The 20,606-nt window shown below is 43.1% G+C and overlaps 1 protein-coding gene across 1 annotated transcript in view; it reads left to right on the top strand.

Annotated features, from left to right (window-relative positions):
- Positions 1 to 20,606, top strand: part of ENTREP2 (endosomal transmembrane epsin interactor 2) — a 238,619-nt gene that overhangs the window by 180,460 nt on the left and 37,553 nt on the right. Inside the window, exon 3 of the mRNA XM_086364126.1 lies at positions 4,257 to 4,367. Within this exon, the coding sequence (XP_086220252.1) occupies positions 4,257 to 4,367 (111 nt within the window). The remainder of the gene's footprint in view (positions 1 to 4,256; positions 4,368 to 20,606) is intronic.

Below are 20,606 nucleotides of genomic sequence, written 5' to 3' on the forward strand. Positions count from 1 at the left end.
GAAAGACGTGTGATATAATGGAAAAGCATTTGGAAAAAGCCCTTTTTGTAGTGACTTGAGCAGATCCTGCACCTAATGAACCCAGTGACTCTGAAGTTAGGAAACAGTACATTGGTAGCAGAAGTGTTGGGTGCTGTGGCTGCATTTAGGAAAACAAACAGGAAAGAGATGAACTCAGAAAATATTTGACTGGTTTGTATCCAGGAATGAACAGAATACAGAAGTATGTTGATATGTAACTACATCTGAACCCCCAATTGGTAAATAAAACAGAAGGCTAATTAAATCACATTCTCAGGCAAAAATCAAATCTGTGTTATAGTTGTCACTCTCACTGTTAAAACATGTGAATGGATTCGAGTGGTTTAGGATAAAGGTTAGGTAGGAGTTGGATGCCCAACTAAGATTTTTTAAAGAACAATATGACTGAGAGAAGAAGAGTTGAAGTGTGGCCTGTCCACCAAAAGCATGAAGGTCAGAGGGGCACAGTCAAATCAGTGAGAGAAAGACAGAGAGGACCACAAAGGGAGTAAATATGCTTACAGCAAACCTAAGGTGTGTGTCTAGAAAAGAAGTACAGGTGTACCTAGTGGCACATGGCACCAAATGGAATCAAATTGGTTTTTTTCCCATTATTTTATAATTTTTATTGGGGTAAGTTGATTTACGGTGTTGGGGGGGAAAGGGATAAATTGCAAGATTGAAATCAAATTGTTTTTGAAGAGTTGATCTGTCAAAAGTTTGCCTGAACTTTCAGAGTCTATGACTGCTTGAGGTCTAAATAACCCTTAGGTCTTCACTTTTATGAGCCAACACCTATAGGAAGTACTGCAAAGTGTAGAATCCCAGAGTGGAATCAAGGTACATAGCACCCCAGATGTCATGACCTTGCCTAAGTTTAAAAAAAGAAAAACAGGAAATTCCCTGGTGGTCCAGTAGTTAGGACTCTGAGCTTTCACTGCCGAGGGGCCTCGGGTTCTACCCCTAGTTGGGAAACTAAGATCACACAAGCTGTGAAGCATGTCCAAAAAAAAAAAAAAAGCTACCTTTAAGAGAAGGGACAAAGTAGAATGGATGAGGGATGAGATAGAATAAAAGCTAGACTTACTTAAAACTCTTATGGATTTGACTTTAAGATTCTTTTATATAATTGCAAGCAACACAAACTTAGAAAACCATCCCTAACAAAAATGCGACAATAACCTAGGTTCCCAGTTGGTAGCATAACCACACATAAGGGAACTGCGGTGACTCTAGGACACCGTAATTTGGCTACATATCCTGGTAGAATGTTCTCTAAGGATAAAAGGAAACAAAATCCTTGTTTTCAATAATCATGTTTTTGGTGGTAGTATTAGCATTGTTACTTTGAGACTTGTGGGTATCATGAGATTAAATCAGATGGTTAATTACAATGAGAAGTAAGGTTTGGGGCATGGTTGAAAGGAAGTAGAGATATAAGGTTGATGTGATTAAATAAAAACCCTATAATTGTGAATTTGAATCCAAGATTGCAGTATGAACACATGATGTGTTACACCTAACAACTGAAAATGCTTAAAACAGTGACCACCCAAGCGGCAAGAGCACCTTTAACATGAAAACATTGTTATCAAAATATTGTTCAGTTGATAAGTCGTGTCCAGCTCTGTGACCTCATAGACTGCAGCACGTCAGTCTTCCCTGTCCTCCACTGTGTCCTGGAGTTGGCTCAAATACATGTCCATTGAGTTGGTGTTGCTATCTAACCATCTCGTCCTCTGTCAACTCCTCCTCCTCCTACCCTCAATCTTTCCCAGCATCAGAGTCTTTTCCAATGAGTCGGCTCTTCTCATCAGGTGGCCATAGTATTGGAGTTTCAGCTTCAGCTTCAGTATCCGTCTTTCCAATGAATATTCAGGATTGATTTCCTTTAGAATTGACTGGTCTGATCTCCTTGCAGTCCAAGGGACTCTCAAGAGCCTTTGCCCGCACCACAGTTTGAAAGCATCTATTCTTCAGTGCCATTCTCTTTGAAAAGAATCAGGGCTTACTGGTGAAATGTCTGATTTCAGAACTAGGGCAAGAAATGTGTATGATGACCCTGGAACATGATAGCTTTCAAAGTAAATTAGTATTGTGTCAACTTGAATTGAGTCTCTCTTGCTAACGATTCCAGTGACTGAAACATATCCAATGTGTTTAAGTTTATCCTTCATAATGATTCAAATACACACACACACACACACCAAACAAACAATACCTTTGAAGAAAGCTAGGGACCCAACTAGTTTTTTTAAATTGTGTGAAAAAGATTGTATTTGACTCATTCTTTAATGAAGGAACCAGTAAGATGTCACTACCAGTCTAAAAGAGAATTCACAGACTGTACACACATAGGCAATCAAGAATGCAGAAATGAATTTACAAAAGATGTAAAAGTGGTCAGCATCCATGGAGGGATAATCATTGCATTCCACCAGACAAAATTCAGTTATATTTCTTTTGTCAAAAATAGTTGCATTAGCATGAATATTCTACATCTTACTGAGTTGTAAAACAAAGACAGCAAACAGGCAACTCAGAAAGGTGCACTAGACAGGATCCAGTATTTTTTTTCCTCCCATTTCAAAGTATTTTACAAGTTTTCATGATACTCTCCCCCTTCTTGATCATATTTTTTGAAGTTTTGTTTCATTAGATTTAAGTGTGGCAAGAGTATTAACTAACCACATAGGCTTGAGTTTATTTTGCAAGTCTAGCAACATATCAGCTAATTATTTTGAAATCTGGAAGATAAATGGAAAGAATCTAACATGTTTCCTTTCCCTATATGAACCTATACTTTAAGGCAAACAGTTGATGAGGAAGAGTCTCCTTCTATATCTTGATTTCCATGAATAAAGAGAGTAGAGATGATGGCTTTAGACTAGCACTAATTTGGAAACCCTAATAAATGAATTGACCTAAGCAATCCTGAAATATGACTGCTAAGGAATGGTGGCACAGATGTAAAGGACAGACTGTGGACACACCGGTGAAGGAGAAGGTCGGATGAATCGAAAGAGCAGCATTGATATATATACTACCATGCACAAAATAGATAGCTAATGGGAAATTGCTGTATAACACAGGGAACCCAACCTAGTGCTCTGTGATGATCTAGAGGGGTGGGATTGAGGGGAAGAAGGTTCAAGAGGGAGGGGCTATGCATATACTTATGGCTGATTCACACTGTTGTACAGCAGAAACCACAACATTGTAAAGCAATTACCCTCCAATTAAAAATAAAAGTTTCTTTAAATGGCTGCTAAGATCACAGAGAGATATTATTTACCTTCTGTTAGTCTGAATTTGATCAACCTCTGGATCTATCAATGAAATTACAAAATTTACAAAAGATGGAGAAACATTAAGTGATGGGAGACAAAGTGTAGGCTATAGAAAACTATAGGATTAGTGAACAGATTTCAAGGAAGAAAAAGCCCATAGTGGAAGGAAAAGCACATTAATTTAAAAATATCTAAACTTCAGAGCCACCAGTTTCAGTGTGGAACTCCTTTGTATCTTGTGTAATCTGATTCAAACAAAATATGAAGAAAGATTGAAACAAGTGTGAACTGTAATTATGCATTATTATCATAGACGTGATGGCAGCATTGTATGTTTTCAAAAAGTTTTATTAGAAATATACACTGAAATATTTAAAGATGAAGTAATATGCTGTCTAATATTTGCTACAAAATAATTTGGAGGAGAGAGAGTATAAATGATAAAACTAACGGCGACTGGATTAATCACCCCTGATGCTGGATGATGGGTATGTGGGTAGGGTTCATTTTACTATTTTCTTTGGTTTTACATGTGTATGAAATTTTCCATAACAAAAATTAAAAGGCATAGACTTTCTAATAAATACATTTCTATCACTTGATTTTCTTTAGTAATTTATATATCACTCATTATTTTTGAGAGTATGTATCAATAACACTATGTTGAGACTATGGAATGTATAGTATTTTCAAGTTTAGCTTCTAAAATATTTTTATATTTCAAATAAAATCATGGTTGCTGGCTATGGCTTTTCAGACACTACCTTTTCTATTTGATTTAAGGTAATATAATTTTAAAATTTTTAACAAATAATGCTTTCCTTGGAAACATAGAAATGTTATTCGTGTGATTATTTGATGGTCTGAAAGTTTTTTGAAAGCCAAATCATTTTTCCTCTGATCTCTCCCAGTAAATGATCAATTTCTTATCTGGTTTGTTTCCAGATAACCTTTTTCATGCTGCTCTCGGCAGTGTGTGTGATGCTGAATTTGGCTGGTTCAATACTTTCCTGTCAGAACGCTCAGCTCGTCAACTCCCTGGAAGGCTGTCAGTTGGTGAGTAATGAAAGGCAAGGCGTTTGATAAAGGTCATGTACTTTCATTTTACATGAAAGGGATTTCAAAAATAATTTTACTGTATCTTTGGGTTTATTCTGATGTTTTAGCATTGTCTAAGGAATTCATGATGATTCATTTCTTAAAAATTCTCCCAAATCAATATTGGTTCTACTAGTAAATCAGTTACTATTAGTGTAGCACTGTTTTAGATGTCTAGAGTTTTGCCAAGAGAATGCACTGGTCATAGCAAACACCCTCTTCCAACAACACAAGAGAAGACTCTACACATGGACATCACCAGATGGTCAACACCGAAATCAGATTGATTATATTCTTTGCAGCAAAAGAAGGAGAAGCTCTATACTGTCAGCAAAAACAAGACCAGGGGCTGACTGTGGCTCAGATCATGAACTCCTTTTTGCCAAATTCAGACTTAAATGGCAGAAAGTGGGGAAAACCACTAGACCATTCAGGTATGACCTAAATCAAATCCCTTATGGAATTGGAAGTGAGAAATAGATTTAAGGGACTAGATCTGATAGACAGAGTGCCTGATGAACTATGGACGGAGGTTTGTGACATTGTACAGGAGACAGGGATCAAGACCATTCCCATGGAAAAGAAATGCAAAAAAGCAAAATGGCTGTCTGAGGAGGACTTACAAATAGCCTTGAAAAGAAGAGAAGTGAAAAGCAAAGGAGAAAAGGAGAGATATAAGCATCTGAACGCAGAGTTCCAAAGAATAGGAAGAAGAGATAAGAAAGCCTTTCTCAGCGATCAGTGCAGAGAAATAGAGGGAAACAATAGAATGGGAAAGACTAGAGATCTCTTCAAGAAAATTAGAGATACCAAGGGAACATTTCATGCAAGGATGGGCTCAATAAAGGACAGAAATGGTAGGGACCTAACAGAAGCAGAAGATATTAAGAAGAGGTGGCAAGAATACACAGAACAACTGTACAAAAAAGATCTTCATGAAAGAAAAAGGGTAAGGAAAAGAAAAGGGTATATCTTTCCTTTTCTCCTTTGCTTATTATCCCAGATAATCACGATGGTGTGATCACTCACCTAGAGCCAGACATCCTGGAATGTGAAGTCAAGTGGGCCTTAGGAAGCATCACTACAAACAAAGCTAGTGGAGGTGATGGAATTCCAGTTGAGCTATTTCAAATCCTAAAAGATGATGCTGTGAAAGTGCTGCACTCAATATGCCAGCAAATTTGGAAAACTCAGCAGTGGCCACAGGACTGGAAAAGGTCAGTTTTCATTCCAATCCCAAAGAAAGGCAATGCCAAAGAATGCTCAAACTACCACACAATTGCACTCATCTCACACACTAGTAAAGTAATGCTCAAAAGTCTCCAAGCCAGGCTTCAGCAGTACGTGAACCATGAACTTCCAGATGTTCAAGCTGGATTTAGAAAAGGCGGAGGAACCAGAGATCAAATTGCCAACATCCACTGGATCATCGAAAAAGCGAGAGAGTTCCAGAAAAACATCTATTTCTGCTTTATTGACTATGCCAAAGCCTTTGACTGTGTGGATCACAATAAACTGTGGAAAATTCTGAAAGAGATGGGAATACCAGACCACCTGACCTGCCTCTTGAGAAACCTGTACACAGGTCAGGAAGCAGCAATTAAAACTGGACATGGAACAACAGACTGGTTCCAAATAGGAAAAGGAGTACGTCAAGGCTGTATATTGTCACCCTGCTTATTGAACTTATATGCAGAGTACATCATGAGAAACGCTGGGCTGGATGAAGCACAAGCTGGAATCAAGATTGCCAGGAGAAATATCAATAACCTCAGATATGCAGATGACACCACCCTTATGGCAGAAAGTGAGGAACAACTAGAGAGCCTCTTGATGAAAGTGAAAGTGGAGAGTGAAAAAGTTGGCTTAAAGCTCAGCATTCAGAAAATGAAGATCATGGCATCTGGTCCCATCACTTCATGGCAGATAGATGGGGAAACAGTGACAACAGTGGCTGACATTATTTTTCTGGGCTCCAAAATCACTGCAGATGGTGATTGCAGCCATGAAGTTAAAAGAAGTTTACTCCTTGGAAGGAAAGTTATGACCAACCTACACAGCATATTAAAAAGCAGAGACATTACTTTGCCAACAAAGGTCTGTCTAGTCAAGGCTATGGTTTTTCCAGTAGTCATGTATGGATGTGAGAGTTGGACTATAAAGAAAGCTGAGTGCAGAAGAATTGATGCTTTTGAACTGTGGTGTTGGAGAAGACTCTTGAGAGTCCCTTGGACTGCAAGGAGATCCAACCAGTCCATCCTAAAGGAGATCAGTCCTGGGTGTTCTTTGGAAGGACTGATGTTAAAGCTGAAACTCCAATACTTTGGCCACCTGATGCGAAGACCTGACTCATTTGAAAAGACCCTGATGCTGGGAAATATTGAGGACAGGAGGAGAAGGGGATGACAGAGGATGAGATGGTTGGATGGCATCACTGACACAATGGACATGAGTTAGTGATGGACAGGTAGGCCTGGCATGCTGCGGTTCATGGGGTCGCAGAGAGACGGACACGACTGAGTGACTAAACTGAACTGAAGTAGTGATTATATTCTAACATTTGTTGCATTGATTTTTCTCTGCACTGAAGTTTTGAAAATCAATTTTGTAAGTCTGTTCTAAGTGCTGAGATAACATATAAGCTTGATAATGAGTGCATCCAAACAATTTAGTTCTCATTTTCCAATTTAAAAAGAGAATTATCTTTTCAATCCTGGAAAATTATAGATGGTGTGCTGTGGACTGAATTTTTGTTTGTTGAATGAAACCATTATATTTTATCATGATTTGGCTTCTGATTTGGTTGTATTGAAACGTGCGTGTGGTATGCACTGTGTGGCTGGGGTAGAGATCAACCTGTGTCCCGTGACATTCAGTGCAAGTGCCAAGTGACCCCTGATGTGACCCTGGCGGCCGAGTATGGGGCACTGGCATTTGTTTCTTTAACTTAGAGCCATGCCTCTTATTTTCTTGGGCTCTGAAATCACTGCAGATGATGACTGCAGCCATGAAATTAAAAGATGTTTGCTCCTTGGAAGAAAAGCTATGACAAACCTAGACAGCATATTAAGAAGCAGAGACATCACTTTGCTGACAAAGGTCAGTGTAGTCAGAGGTATGGTTTTTCCAGTAGTCATGTATGGATGTAAGAGTTGGACCATAAAGAAGGCTGAGCCCAAAGAATTAACGCTTTCGAATTGTGCTCCTGGACAAGACTCTTGAGAGTCCCAACCAGTCAATCCTAAAGGAAATCAACCCCAAATATTCATTGGAAAGACTGATGCTGAAGCTGAAGCTCCAATACTTTGGCCACCTTATGTGAAGAGCTGACTCATTGGAAAAGATTCTAATACTGGGAAAAACTGAGGGCAGGAGAAGAAGTGGGTGGCAGAGGATGAGATGGTTGGATGGCATCACTAACTCCATGGGCGTGAGTTTGAGCAAACTCCAGGAGATAGTGAAACTAACCTGGCGTGCTGCAGTCAGTCCATGGGGTCGCAAAGAGACACGACTGAATGACTGAACAGTAACAATGCCCTCACAGCTACCCATGCACTGGCCGTCATTTCTGAGAGGTCAGGGGCTATGCTGAACTGCTGCTGGCATTTTTATTAACAGTGTCCAGGGTTTTTATTTGTTCTCAGAAGACTAGGGAAAGGCACATCTCCATCATCTTCTTGGAAGCCAAAATGCAATTGATTTTTGTATATTTCATATGTTGAAATTTTTTGTTGACTCTAAAAGTTTTCCCAAAATTATCTTTTAGTTTCCAGGTGGACAGCCATATAAGCTAGGAAAATAAAGGTGCTTTCCTTTTGTTACAAATTTTATAGAGCATATTTTTTCTTAACTTTTTACGTTGATTGATAAGTATTTAGTACCTTGTGATGCAATAGAGCTTTTTATTTTTTTAACTGAAAGAAAATTGCCTTACAATGTTGTGTTGGTTTCTGCCATACAGCAGGACAAATCAGCCGTAACCTCTCTCTGGAACCTTCCTCTCCTCCCACATCCCACCCTTCAAAGTAGACCTTTTTTTATTCTTCCAGTTTTATTGAGATATAATTTACATACAACACTGTATCCAGGTATACAGCATAGCAATTAAAAAACCTTTTTTTATTGGAGTCTAGTTGATTTACAATGTTGTGTTAATTTCTGCTGTACAGCAAAGTACATCAGTTATACATATACATATATTGACTTTTTTAGCTTCTTTCCCCATACAGCATCATGATTTGAGTTACATCATGAGATGATTATCATAGTAAGTTTTGTGAACATCCATCATCTCACATAGATACAAAAATTTTTAAATAGAAAAACACTTTTCATGGTGGATAACGAATGAATAAGTTGAAGCCTATGGACACAGAGACTTAGCAAGAATGGAATTTAAAAATCATCTGTGGCTAATCCTCTTATTTTAGAAATGGGTGAAGAGTGAAAGTCTGTATCAATCAGATAGTTTATATAAACCAGAATCCCACAAGTCCTTACTTTTACATCATATCTGTTGGATCTGAAAAAAATATCTTCTCAAAGCCATGTTAAAATGGCTACAGAAACTTGTTTTTGATTTAATACACAATGAACACCTATAGAAATGTCACCAAAAAATGCTTTTATTTCCAGAATAGAAATGGAAGAGCTGCTGCTGAGTCGCTTCAGTCGTGTCCGACTCTGTGCGACCCCAGAGACGGCAGCCCACCAGGCTCCCCCATCCCTGGGATTCTCTAGGCAAGAACACTGGAGTGGGTTGCCATTCCCTTCTTCATGGAATCATCCTAACCCAGGGATCATCAAACCGTCGTGTCTCAGATGTCCTGCGTTGGCAGGCGGATTCTTTACCGCTGAGCCACTGAGAAGCCCAGAGATCTACTGTCCATTTTTTCAAATTCCTGCCAATGATAACATATCCCATCCACAATATTAACATTGAGGCAATCAGATTTCCCCATCTTTACTTATATTCATTTGTCTGGATGGGTGTGAGAGTGTGTCTATTGCTTTATGTGATTTTGTCACTCATGTAGGTTCACGTATCCACCACCACAGTCAAGACACAGAACTGTTTCAACACTGTGAGGATCCCTCATGTTGATCTTTTTATAACCACATTCATTTCCCTTTTGCCCACTCTTAACTTCTGGAGACCCCGAATCTGTTCACTATTTCTCAAAAAAAAAAAAAAAAAAACTCATTTCCAAAAAGTTGTGTAAATGAAAACATGCATATGCAACCATTTGGAACTGGCTCTTTTTATTGAGCATGATTCCATGGAGGTTCATCCAAGGTGTTGTTGTATATATCAGTGGTCCTTTCCTTTTCATTGTTGGGTAGCACTGCGTGGTACGTAGGATGACAGCATGTTTAACTAATTACCTGCACTACCTCTGGTTTTGTCTGTTATGTATAAGGCTGGTATGAACATTCATGTATGTATTTCTGTGTGAACATAAGTTTTCATTTCTCTGGGATGAATATCCAAGAACACAATTTCCATATTATAACTGTATGTTTAGTTTTTTAAGAGACTTTTCCAGCCACACTTCCGTACATTTTACATCTTTATCAGCAATGTATGAGTGATTCAGTTTCTCCACATCTTCATTAGCATTTGGCGTTGACAGTATATATATATACACATATATATATATTTAGTCATTCTCAGAGATGTGTAGTGATATGGTTTCATTTTGCATTTTCCTGATGCAAATGATGTTAAACCTCTTTTCATGTGTTTCATTGCCATCCGTATATACACTTTGGAGAAATAAATATGCAGCAGCATATCTGAAAAAGGACTAGTATCTAGAGTATATGAAGAAATCTCAACACTGAACAAAGAAGTCAACTAGAAAATGAGCAATACACACGACCATTTTTCTTCTTTCTGGAAGAAATTATTTAGAATTGGTATTGATTCTTCTTTAAGCATTTGATAGAATTTTCTAGTGAGATCATCTAGGCTTGGAGATTTCTTTTGGGGGAGATTTAAAATTATAAAAATAACTTCCTTAATAGTATAAGGCTATTCAAATTGTCTGTTTCCTGTTCTGAGTTATGGTAGTTTATGATTTTTAATAAGTTGATTCATCTCATTTAAATTGTCAAGTTTGTATGTGTAGAGTTCATATTATTCCCTTACCATAATTTTAATGTCAGCAGAGTCCAAGGCTTCCCAGGTGGGCTCTTGGTAAAGAATTCACCTGCCAATGCAGGAGACACAGGAGTCGTAGGTTCTTTCCCTGGGTCGGGAAGATCCCCTGAAGGAGAGCATGGCAACCCACTCCTGTATTCTTGCCTGGAGAATCCCATGGACACAGAAGCCTGGCGGGCTACAGTCCATGGGGTCGCAAAGAGTCAGACATGACTGAGTGACTAACATACATACAATGATATAAAGGCCAAGGGGACCATCTGTTCCATTACTCTTTGAAAAGATTCATCAGTCAAATTGTTCGGGGTTGCTGATATTTGAAGGATATTTAGTTATTTAGCAGATCTTGCATTTTTTCATATTTGTGATCTCTTTGGGCTTTGAATCAATCTTAAAGCCATGAGTATAAATAGGAAATTTGGTGGTTCAACAGTAAAGAATCTGCCCACGTGCAGGAACCACAGGAGATGCAGGTTCGATCCCTGGGTCAGGAATATCCCCCGGAGTAGGATATGGCAACCCACTCCAGTATTCTTGCCTGGAGAATCCCATGGACTTAGGAACCTGGTGGGCTAAAATAGTTCTTAGTATTCTTCCATAAATATTGTCTAATATTTTTAAAAGCTTATATTTCTCTATAAGAAAAGTTTTATCTATTATATCAATGGTAACAATGATAATAAATTCTAGGGCCACTTACATCCTACAGGTCCCTTACAAGAGTAGGTGTGGGGAGAACATCTCATCTTGATTTTTTTTCTTGATTACATGTTTGAGTTCATAATTAAGTGGCATTTTAATCAGCTTATAAAGGTAGACGTCTTTTCCCCCCACTTTTTTTTCTATTGTGGTAAAATACACATAACATGTACCATTTTAACTATTTGTAATCATGAAATTCAGTGGCATTAAGTACGTTCACACTGTTGTGCAGCTGTCACCACCATCCATTTCCATAGCTTTTTCATCTTCCCAAACAGAAACTGTCCCACTAAACACTAACTACCCGCCTCCCCTCTCCCTCAGCCCCTGGAAAACACCATCTACTTTCTACCTCTGAGATTTTTGATACCTCTAGGGACGTCACAGGAGTGAAATCATACAATATGTGTGTTTTTGTGTCTGGCTAATTTCATATAGCTTAATGTTTTCAAGATCTCTGTTTCCTTTAATTGGTAAGTTTAGCCTATTTATATTTATGCTTATGAACAATGTTTGGTCTCAGTCCTGTTCACCTATATTTTATGTGGTGTGTTGACATTTTTACAGGGTGCCTCAGAACAGCAGGAACACATTCTTCATTTTTTATACCTCCCTTTGACTTGGAAAAGGAAATGGCAACCCACTCCAGTATTCTTGCCTGGAGAATCCCATGGACGGAGGAACCTGGTAGGCTATAATCCACTGGGTCTCAAAGAGTCGGACACGACTGAGCAACTTCACTTCACTTTCACTTTTGACTTGGCCTGGGTCCCCTGATGTAGGAAAAATAAACATGACCCTTATCACTGTGTTGTGATATTGGTCTCTTATCAGCTGAGAACAATCTTTCCAGGGTTAATGTTACCTCATTCCAGGACGTATTCAGCACTTCTCCCCTTTCTATCTTCTACTTTTCTGTCCCTGGTGGCATCTGGGTCTGGGGGCCCAGACTGAGCATCACAGCAGGGGAAGTGGGAAGTGGGCGGGGTGGCACTTGCTCTGTGCTGGCCCCTGGCCCACCCCGCTGTGAGCCTGGGCTGACACTAGCTGCTGAGGTCTGAGATCCTCCCCGGGACCTCCCCTCCAGATGCAGCTGCTTAGGGTTCTAGTTCTTCTAGGGACCACTTGGGGCACAAACGAATCCTAGAGCCCCTCGCACTCTGCATGTCCCTTACAAGTGTAGGCATGGGGATAGCATCTCAGACCCTCTCACCCTGAATGTGCCCTTCATCCCTTTCACCCCCTGGCAGCAGACCCACCTCAACTCCAGGCAACTTAAAGACCAGGCTTCGGACACAGGACACGTGTCCCCAGATGCTCACAGACACTTTGGATTCCTGCAGCCGGGTATCCTTATCTTAGCCTGGTGAGGGTGCTGGGCCTCTGCACAGGGACCAGACTGAGTTCTGAGCATCCAGTCTGCTTCCTGCCTGCTCAGGGTACCACCCTCTCTTATTTTCTGGAAACCCTTGTTCTTAGGCCACATCCCTTGTCATCCTCCCTTCTGCCAGTCCTCCAAGCTCCCCAGGACTCCTCCTCCTCCTGGGGTCCAGAATGAGGTTATGGCAGAAACTCAAAGAACATTTGCTGAATGCTGGGACAAGCAAGGTCTTGGTAGCAGACTTAACATTCTGTGTGTGACAGCCCAATTCATTTAGCTGAAGTCATTTAATTAATAGTTTCATGATTCAGTTATTGTTTTTTGTTTTTTCTTCTTAAATTTTTTTTTTAACATCGGAAACATTTTGTATCGTGGTATAGCCAATTAACAATGTTGTGATAGTTTCAGGTGGACAGCAAAGGGACTCAGCCATACACATACATGTATCCGTTCTCCCCCAGACTACCCCCACTTCCATCCAGGCTGGCACATAACATTGAGCAGAGTTCCATGTGCTATACAGTAGGTCTTTGTGGTTATTCATTTTAAATATAGCAGTGTGTAAAAAGTTTTCTGTTATTTTTGCATTCTCAGTCTCTCAAGTTGTGTCCAACTCTTTTGCTACCCCATGGACTGCAGCCTCCCAGGCTCCTCTGTCCATGGAATTCTCCAGTCAAGAATAATACAGTGGGTTGCCATCCCTCCATGGGATCTTCCCAGCCCAGGGATTGAACCTGTGTCTCTGCATTGGCAGGTGGGTTCTTTACTACTGAGCCACCTGGGAAGCCTCTACCATTTTATTTCTCATTACTAGGTTTATCAGGACCACAGCTTGAGATCCTCAGTGGTCCATTTTGGAGGACCTTGATTCTGTGACTATTTTATTCTTCCCAGAGCCTGTTAGAATTTTTCCATGATGCTTCTAGCCGCATTTATTACCAGCACTCTAATCTCAAAATTGAAAGCACCCAGTAACCAAGCCAACACTAATTACAAAGCCACAGACCTCAGAGGAGCTCCACCGTAACCAGGGCAACCCTGATTCAACTTCATCATGATGAATAGTAAATGAGGAGAGGATGCGGCCTTCGGCTGGGGTTGTTGGAAATGTGCGGCTTTAAAGATGAAAGAAAACTTAGCTGAAAGTACACAGGTCCACTCAGGGTCTCCTCAGCCACAATCTCCTTCCAGGTTTCCATTGTTGCTGAGAGCTATAGATTTTATTCTACTAATCATGGGTCAAGAAGAGTCTCAGCCTCTCTTGGCTTCACAAGAAATTTGGTATTGGACTGTTCTTTGCAGTTTGTCATGATGACACAGAATTGTCCCCTCTAGAGTAACACAATTCTTTTTTAGTTCATCTGCATGTGAATTTGTCATTATCATCAGCAAATGGATGTCATGGCTAACACAGCAATTTGAAAGTCAAGTCCAAATCCCAAAGTTCCCCAGCAAAGAAGAAATTCTCAGCAAAACAAGAACTGATATGTTTAAAGTAAGCCAACAGTTGTTGTTGAGTCACTAAGTTGTATCTGATTCATTTGTGACCCCATGGTCTGTAGCCCGCCAGGCTCCTCTGTCCAGGGGATTTCCCAGGCAAGAATACTGAAGTAGATTGCCACTTCCTTCTCCAGGTGATCTTCCTGACCCAGGGATTAAACCCACATCTCCTGCACTGGCAGGTGGATTCTTTGCCACTGAGCCACCAGGGAAGCCCAGCCGACAGTGGTTCCATATAAATACTCACCTGTCCTGTGTCCATTTCCTCTTATATTCGTTGGATAATATATTTTCACAGAAACACAGATGCAGAGCCCCATGTCTGAAATGTCCTGGGTGCTGTGACAACTCAAATGAGTCCTGACTCTGTATCCTCTGTGTGGCTCACATTATAGGCAGAGAGGTGGGTGACAGAGGAGCAAACAGAAGAGACAGGTAACAGGAAGGACTACAAGAAAAGGAGCAGTCTGGTGTGTGGAGGTAGCCCAGTCTTCTCTGAGCAGGTGACAGGTGGGCTGGGGCCTGAGTGATGCTGGAGAGCAGGAGTCGGGGGTTTCTGGGATGGGAGCAGCAGAGACCAGGTCTAAGGGTAACTGGAGTTTGAGACCGGGAAGCCCAGGGGTGTGCAGTGCACAGAGCTGGCCATCTCAGTCCTGGCTGTGTGCCCCCAGTCTCCGTGGACTTGGAAGGACTCTGACCCAGGGATTTCTTCCCACTGGACTTGACACCTGCCTGGCACTGTCTTCTCATGGTTCTGTTCATGTGACTTCATGGCTGGGACACTTGGGGACCTTTTCACATCCCTCCAGTCTCCAGCCACCACTGGATCATGTTGCCTCATTCCTATACCTAGATCTGAGTGAAAGCCGTGGGCAAGATTGATTCACTGCCCTGCCTCCCAGGACCACTCATGGAAATGCAGCAGACTTGCTGCATTTCCTGGGAGCTTAACCATGTCTGTCCTGACAGTGGGGACCCTGGTCCATCACCCAGCACTCCCCAGGAGACCCCCAAGTATCAACACAATGTAAACTTTTTCTCCTGTGTGGACCCTTCTGTCTTCTGAGCTGGGGTTGCTTAAGTGTCAGGGAACAGGGCAGGGAGGGAGCTGGGAGGGGCAGGCATCAGCTGTGATGAACCCCTCTTGCATCCTCCCCAGTATGTCAGCCACACCATCTCCAGAGCATGTGCCCTCGGATGGAGGGGGCTGGCCTGGCAGGGAGCTGAGGTCCATGTGCTCCAGGGCCGGCCTCCCAGGTGACCCTTCTGTCCCCCACCCCTCACCCTGGCCCCAGGGGCACCGGCTGCAGCCAGGCCAGCTCAGCCAGTGTTGCAGTTAGCAGACCTCTAATATCTGCTAGAATTGATGCTTTCAAACTGTTGTGCTGGGGAAGACTCTTGAGAGTCCCTTGGACAGCAAGGAGATCAAACCAGTCAATCCTAAAGGAAATCAACCCTGAATATTCATTGGAAGGACTGATGCTGAATTGAAACTCCAATACTGTGGTCAGCTGATGTGAAGAGCCGAGTCATTGGAAAAGACCCTGATGCTGGGAAAGAGTGAGGGCAGGAGGAGAAGAGGGTGACAGAGGATGAGATAGTTGGATGGCATCACTAACTCAGTGGACATGAGTTTGAGCAAAGTCTGGGAGATGGTGAAGGACAGGGAAGCCTGCTGTGCTGCAGCCAATGGGATCGCAAAGAGTTGGACACGACTGAGCCACAGAAGAAGAATGACACCAATACCTGCTAGAAACGTGCTCTCTAGAAGGAAAAACAGTGCTTGAAACTGACCGATTCTCGAGGGTGTTAGTGACTCACCTGATGGGAGCACCAGTCACTCTGGTGACCGCATCCCCCAGAGCCCATGAGATGCCCCCTGTCAAAGCAGAGAGCTCGCCAAGACCAAGGGCGTGGGCACGAAGGTGCCAGGTGAGGAGTCTGGCTGTAGCAGATGGAGAGCAGAGGGGAGGGCCCCTCACCTCACAGAAAGGAGAAAACACATCCCCCACCCCCAGCGACTGAGGATGAAGCCAGAAGCAAGCTCACTCCAGCCCAGGACCCAGGAGCCTTGGGAGCCCTGGGAAACTTCAAGCAAAGCCAGAAACTGAAATTGTTATGTGCCATTCCCCAATTTCACCCTCACACTAGGTGAGTCTCCTCTCCCCCTTGCCCCCACCCCAAGATTAAAATGAAATTTGAAAAATCAGTGTCCAGGTGCCCTGCTCACATCCTCCCATCCCATCTTGGTTCTTATCTGCCCCCCACATATATTTTATCTCTACCCCTGTCTCTGGTGTGTTCACACCACTGAAACAATGAGCAGAAGTCATTCCTTAAGGACTCACCGGGGCTCTGCTGCTGACGGGAGCTTCCAGTTTCACCCAGAGAAGCACGGCGGGGCCCTGAGCAGGACTTTTTTGTAACTCTGAAGGTCACCACTGAAGGTCACATGCCCTTATATTGGACTAGAGACCAGAAAACAATGAAAATGCTCTTCTTGATGGATGGTTCGTTACGCTCAAAGAATGAACCAACACAAGCTGACAGGCATTTGTGTCTGGAAGCACAGTAATCCCGGGTTGGGGGCTGAGCCTGGGGGAGCCCCACCGCCCTGTGGTCGCCCCCACAGCTGGGGCCCAGGAGGGAAAGCAGCCCCTCCACTCCTTCTTCCCCTTTTCTCCCGATGGCTCTTGGGAGCGTTTGGTGTGGACGATGTGACGGATGTTATTTTAGAAAGAAGGAGGGAGGTGGAGGGAGGGAGAACAGGAATGCAGGCAACCCGGGTCCCTGGTCCCCTGCCATGTGGTGGTGACAAGCAGGGAAAGACTGACAGACTGAGAAGCCACGCAGGAGAGAGGCCGTTTCATTTTTGTTTTGTTTTTAAATATAATTTATTTATATTTTGGTTGTGCTGGGTCTTCGTTGCTGGGCCTTCTCTAGTTTCTGCGAATGGGGGTTATTCTCTAGTTGCGGTGCACGGGCCTCTCATTGCTGCAGTTTCTCTTGTTGCAGAGCACAGGCTCAGTAGTTGTGGTGCATGGGCTGAGTTGCTCCATGGCATGTGGGATCTTCCCAGACCAGGGATTGAACTTAGCACTGAGCCACCAGCGAAGCCCCTGTTTCATTTTCTAAACCACTATTTCCCTCAGTTAATTTGGCCACAGAACCTCATTTTAGTTCTTTATGATGTTTCTGTTATTCCAAACATCCTCACTTGGGTCTCTGTGGAACAGAAATGCTAAATGTGCTTTGTGTTCCTGTTAACCGTGTTCCGCCCTCTGTCTGCTTCTGCAGGCCAAGTCAGGCTCTGCATTGATTACGATGCTAACTAATGACTTCTCAGAGTCTGGCCCCCAAAACACACTTCTGCATTGTTAACAAAAGGCAGGGAGGAGATGAAGTCCCCACCCCTGCGGTCCAGCTGGCTCCAGGCCTCTCCTGTGGTGGGAACATCTCAAGACCAGCAGCCTCGTTTCCCTGATCAGCAGGGAGGCTGCTGTGAACATTCATAATTTATCAACTTCTGCCGCCCTTGAAAGTGTCATTTGAACAAAAAGATCTTGTAAAGACTCCTAGGATGGCAGAAATTGTTGCCATGTCCTATGGGGACAACTGGCTCCCTGACAGGAAGGTTACAATGGCCCCTTCAGATTCTCCACTTGCAGATTAGTGCTCTCTCTCCTTCTAGCTCTGTCTCTCTCTCTGTGTCTGTCTCTTTGTCTCTTTTTCTCTGCTTCTGTCTCTCTCTCCCCCTTCTGTATCTCCCTGTCTGTCTCTTTGTCTCTGTCACACTCTATCTCTGTCTGTCTCTGTCTTTCTCTCTGTCTCACCCTGTCTCTGTCACTCTCTATCTCTCTCTGTCTCTCTGTTTCTGTCTGTCTCTGCCTGTCTCTCTCGCATTGGCACTCATGTGATGAAAAATGTAAAGGCTGTGCCCTCTGTTAGATTTATTATTCCACAAATAATTTGAGCATCTGTTGCAGAGACAACAGCTAAATTAGCAAACAGATAGACTGTGATGAAATCAAGACCAAAATAAAGGTAAAATGTGAAATGTCTGATGATCTGAATAAAAAGCAGGTCCTAGTTTTCCCTGAAAGGTCAGGGAAGGTTTAAAAGCTTAATTGTATGATTTTTATAATAAAATTTCTATCTTCTGGAATTAGATATTGTTTGCCTTAAATGCTTTACACACACACAATTTTAAAAAACACACAAAACCTTAGCCCCTCAACAGACTTTGGGCTTTAAGGAAGTTTTGTTAGTGGATGTTCCCCATTGACCCTGTGATGCATGTTCTAAAGTGCAATGAGAACCAGAGAACAGGGCAGCGTTTTGCTGTCATCAGCAGCACGCCTGTGTTCCAGCGCACTTAATTATGTGCAAAGTGGGATTCAGAAACACTGGTCCACCATCACTGTCAAGCTTCCTTGACAGAGGAAAGCAGCATCGTGAAAGCAATATGAGGACAAAAAATCTGTCAGTTTAAAGATGAAAATTTAAATTTTAATGAATTGGGAAGAACTCAAGGACTGATGCTGAAGCTGAAGCTCAAGTACTTTGGCCATCTGGTGCAAAGAGCCGAGTCGTTGGAAAAGACCTTGACACTGGGAAAAATTAAGGACAGGAGGAGAAGGAGATGACAGAGGATGAGGTGGCTGGATACCAGTTTGAGCAAACTCCTGTAGAAAGTGAAGGACAGGGAAGCCTGGCATGCTGCAGTCGATGGAGTTGTAAAGAGCCGGACATGACAGCAACTGAACAACAACAATAATAGAAGAACAAGCCTAGGGGGATCTTTCAGGGTCCTGACCTGTTTGAAGCCACAGGTGCTGGAGGAAAACTGGTCAAACCCAGCCTTGAGGACCCCCACCCCACTCAGTGTCAGGCTGGGCATGGCAGGAGCATCGTACACACGGGCCCCTGGACCCTCCCTTTCCATTGGGCCCTTTCTCCTCCCTGTCAGGCTGACAGGCCGTTAATTAGAGGGGTTCGGGGCCAGGCTGGCTTTTCAGTGCTGCAAAGAGATTCATGCGAAATCACCGCAAAGCTCTATCACGTGGGTCCCAGTGACCCGAGCACGGAGGGACATCCTGAGATAAATCTGCCAGCCCTCGCACACCAAGATGCCGAGGTCACGGACCTCATCAGAAGGCTTCCAGAATTTGTCTCAGAATTAATCACAGCCTCAGTGAAGTAACGGACGAGATTAATGTCATCCCCTGAGGTTGATAACGGGTCACTCGATGTGCTGAACCATCCTTCTACTGCACCCCCCCAAACCCAGTCTCTCTCTTCTCCCTCCCCAGAAAGCTGTGTAGCCATTTACGTTAGCAGCCTCGGAGTCAATGCCAAGGTGGGGCCGTGGTCATATGCAATCATTCCTCAGGGCTTTTGAGCTGTGGGAACACAGGCTCGCTCAGGAAAGCCAGACTTTGTCCTGGTGCTGCTAAGAGCTCAAGGACTCAGTGGAGCCCCAGGCGTTGACCCCTGCTTGAGGGTTGTGGCACGTGCCAGCTTCAGGGGGAGCTCAGGGCCAGTATGTTTCCACGGGAAGGAGAAAGGAAGACGCCCGCTTGGTGCCTTCCTTATGGCTTCATTTTAAATGTATTTATTTATTTATTTTTGGCTGCACTAGGTCTTTGTTGCTGCCTAGGCTTTCTCTAGTTTCAGCAAACAGGCTACTCTCTAGTTGTGGTGCACAGGCTTCTCATTGCAGTGGCTTCTTGTTGGGGAGCACAGCTCTAGAGTGTGCATGGGCTTCAGTAGTTGTGGCTTGCAGGCTTAATTGTCCCAAAGGATGTGGGATTTTAGTTCCCTCACCAGGGATTGGATCTGTGTCCCCTGATTTGCAGGCAGATTCTCAGCCACTGGACCACCAAGGAAGACCCTATGGCTTACTCTTATGGGTTGATTGGACTCTAAGCCAGAGCAGCTTTTGGAAGGATATTTGTCCTGTGTTCTTGGGGGCAGCTTACCTCCGCCCCGATGTGTGCATCATCGTTGCTCAGCCAAGCTGTTCCAACTAGACTTTTCTCTCTAGGTCTTGGAATCTTTACCAGAGTCATCAGTAGGTGAGGGAGACCAGGGACCTCAGTCCAGTTTAGCATTTGAAAGAGATGGCAGCTATTTCAAGCCACCTAGATGTCCTCAGCTGAGCTTTAGTGTGTTAAGACATCTACTTCTCAGGTTACCATTCTTTCCCAATTTGGGGGCTTAATTCTTGAATGTTTATTATTCCAAGTAGTCTTTAAAACGCTTTTGCACATCCACCCCCTGGGACTCAGTTTGGATTCCAGAGTGGGTGAGTGCTCAGTCGTGTCCAACTCTTTGCAACCCCATGGACTGTAGTCCGCCAGGCTCCTCTGTCCATGAGATTCTTGAGGCAAGAATACTGCAGTGGGTTGCCATTTCCTTCCCCAGGGGATCTTTCCAACCCAGGGATTGA

The sequence above is a fragment of the Bos grunniens genome, chromosome 21 (genome assembly GCF_055505025.1).
Source record: "Bos grunniens cultivar Pamir isolate PY7600 chromosome 21, Bosgru_T2T1.0, whole genome shotgun sequence".
In the NCBI taxonomy this organism is placed as follows: Eukaryota; Metazoa; Chordata; class Mammalia; order Artiodactyla; family Bovidae; genus Bos; species Bos grunniens.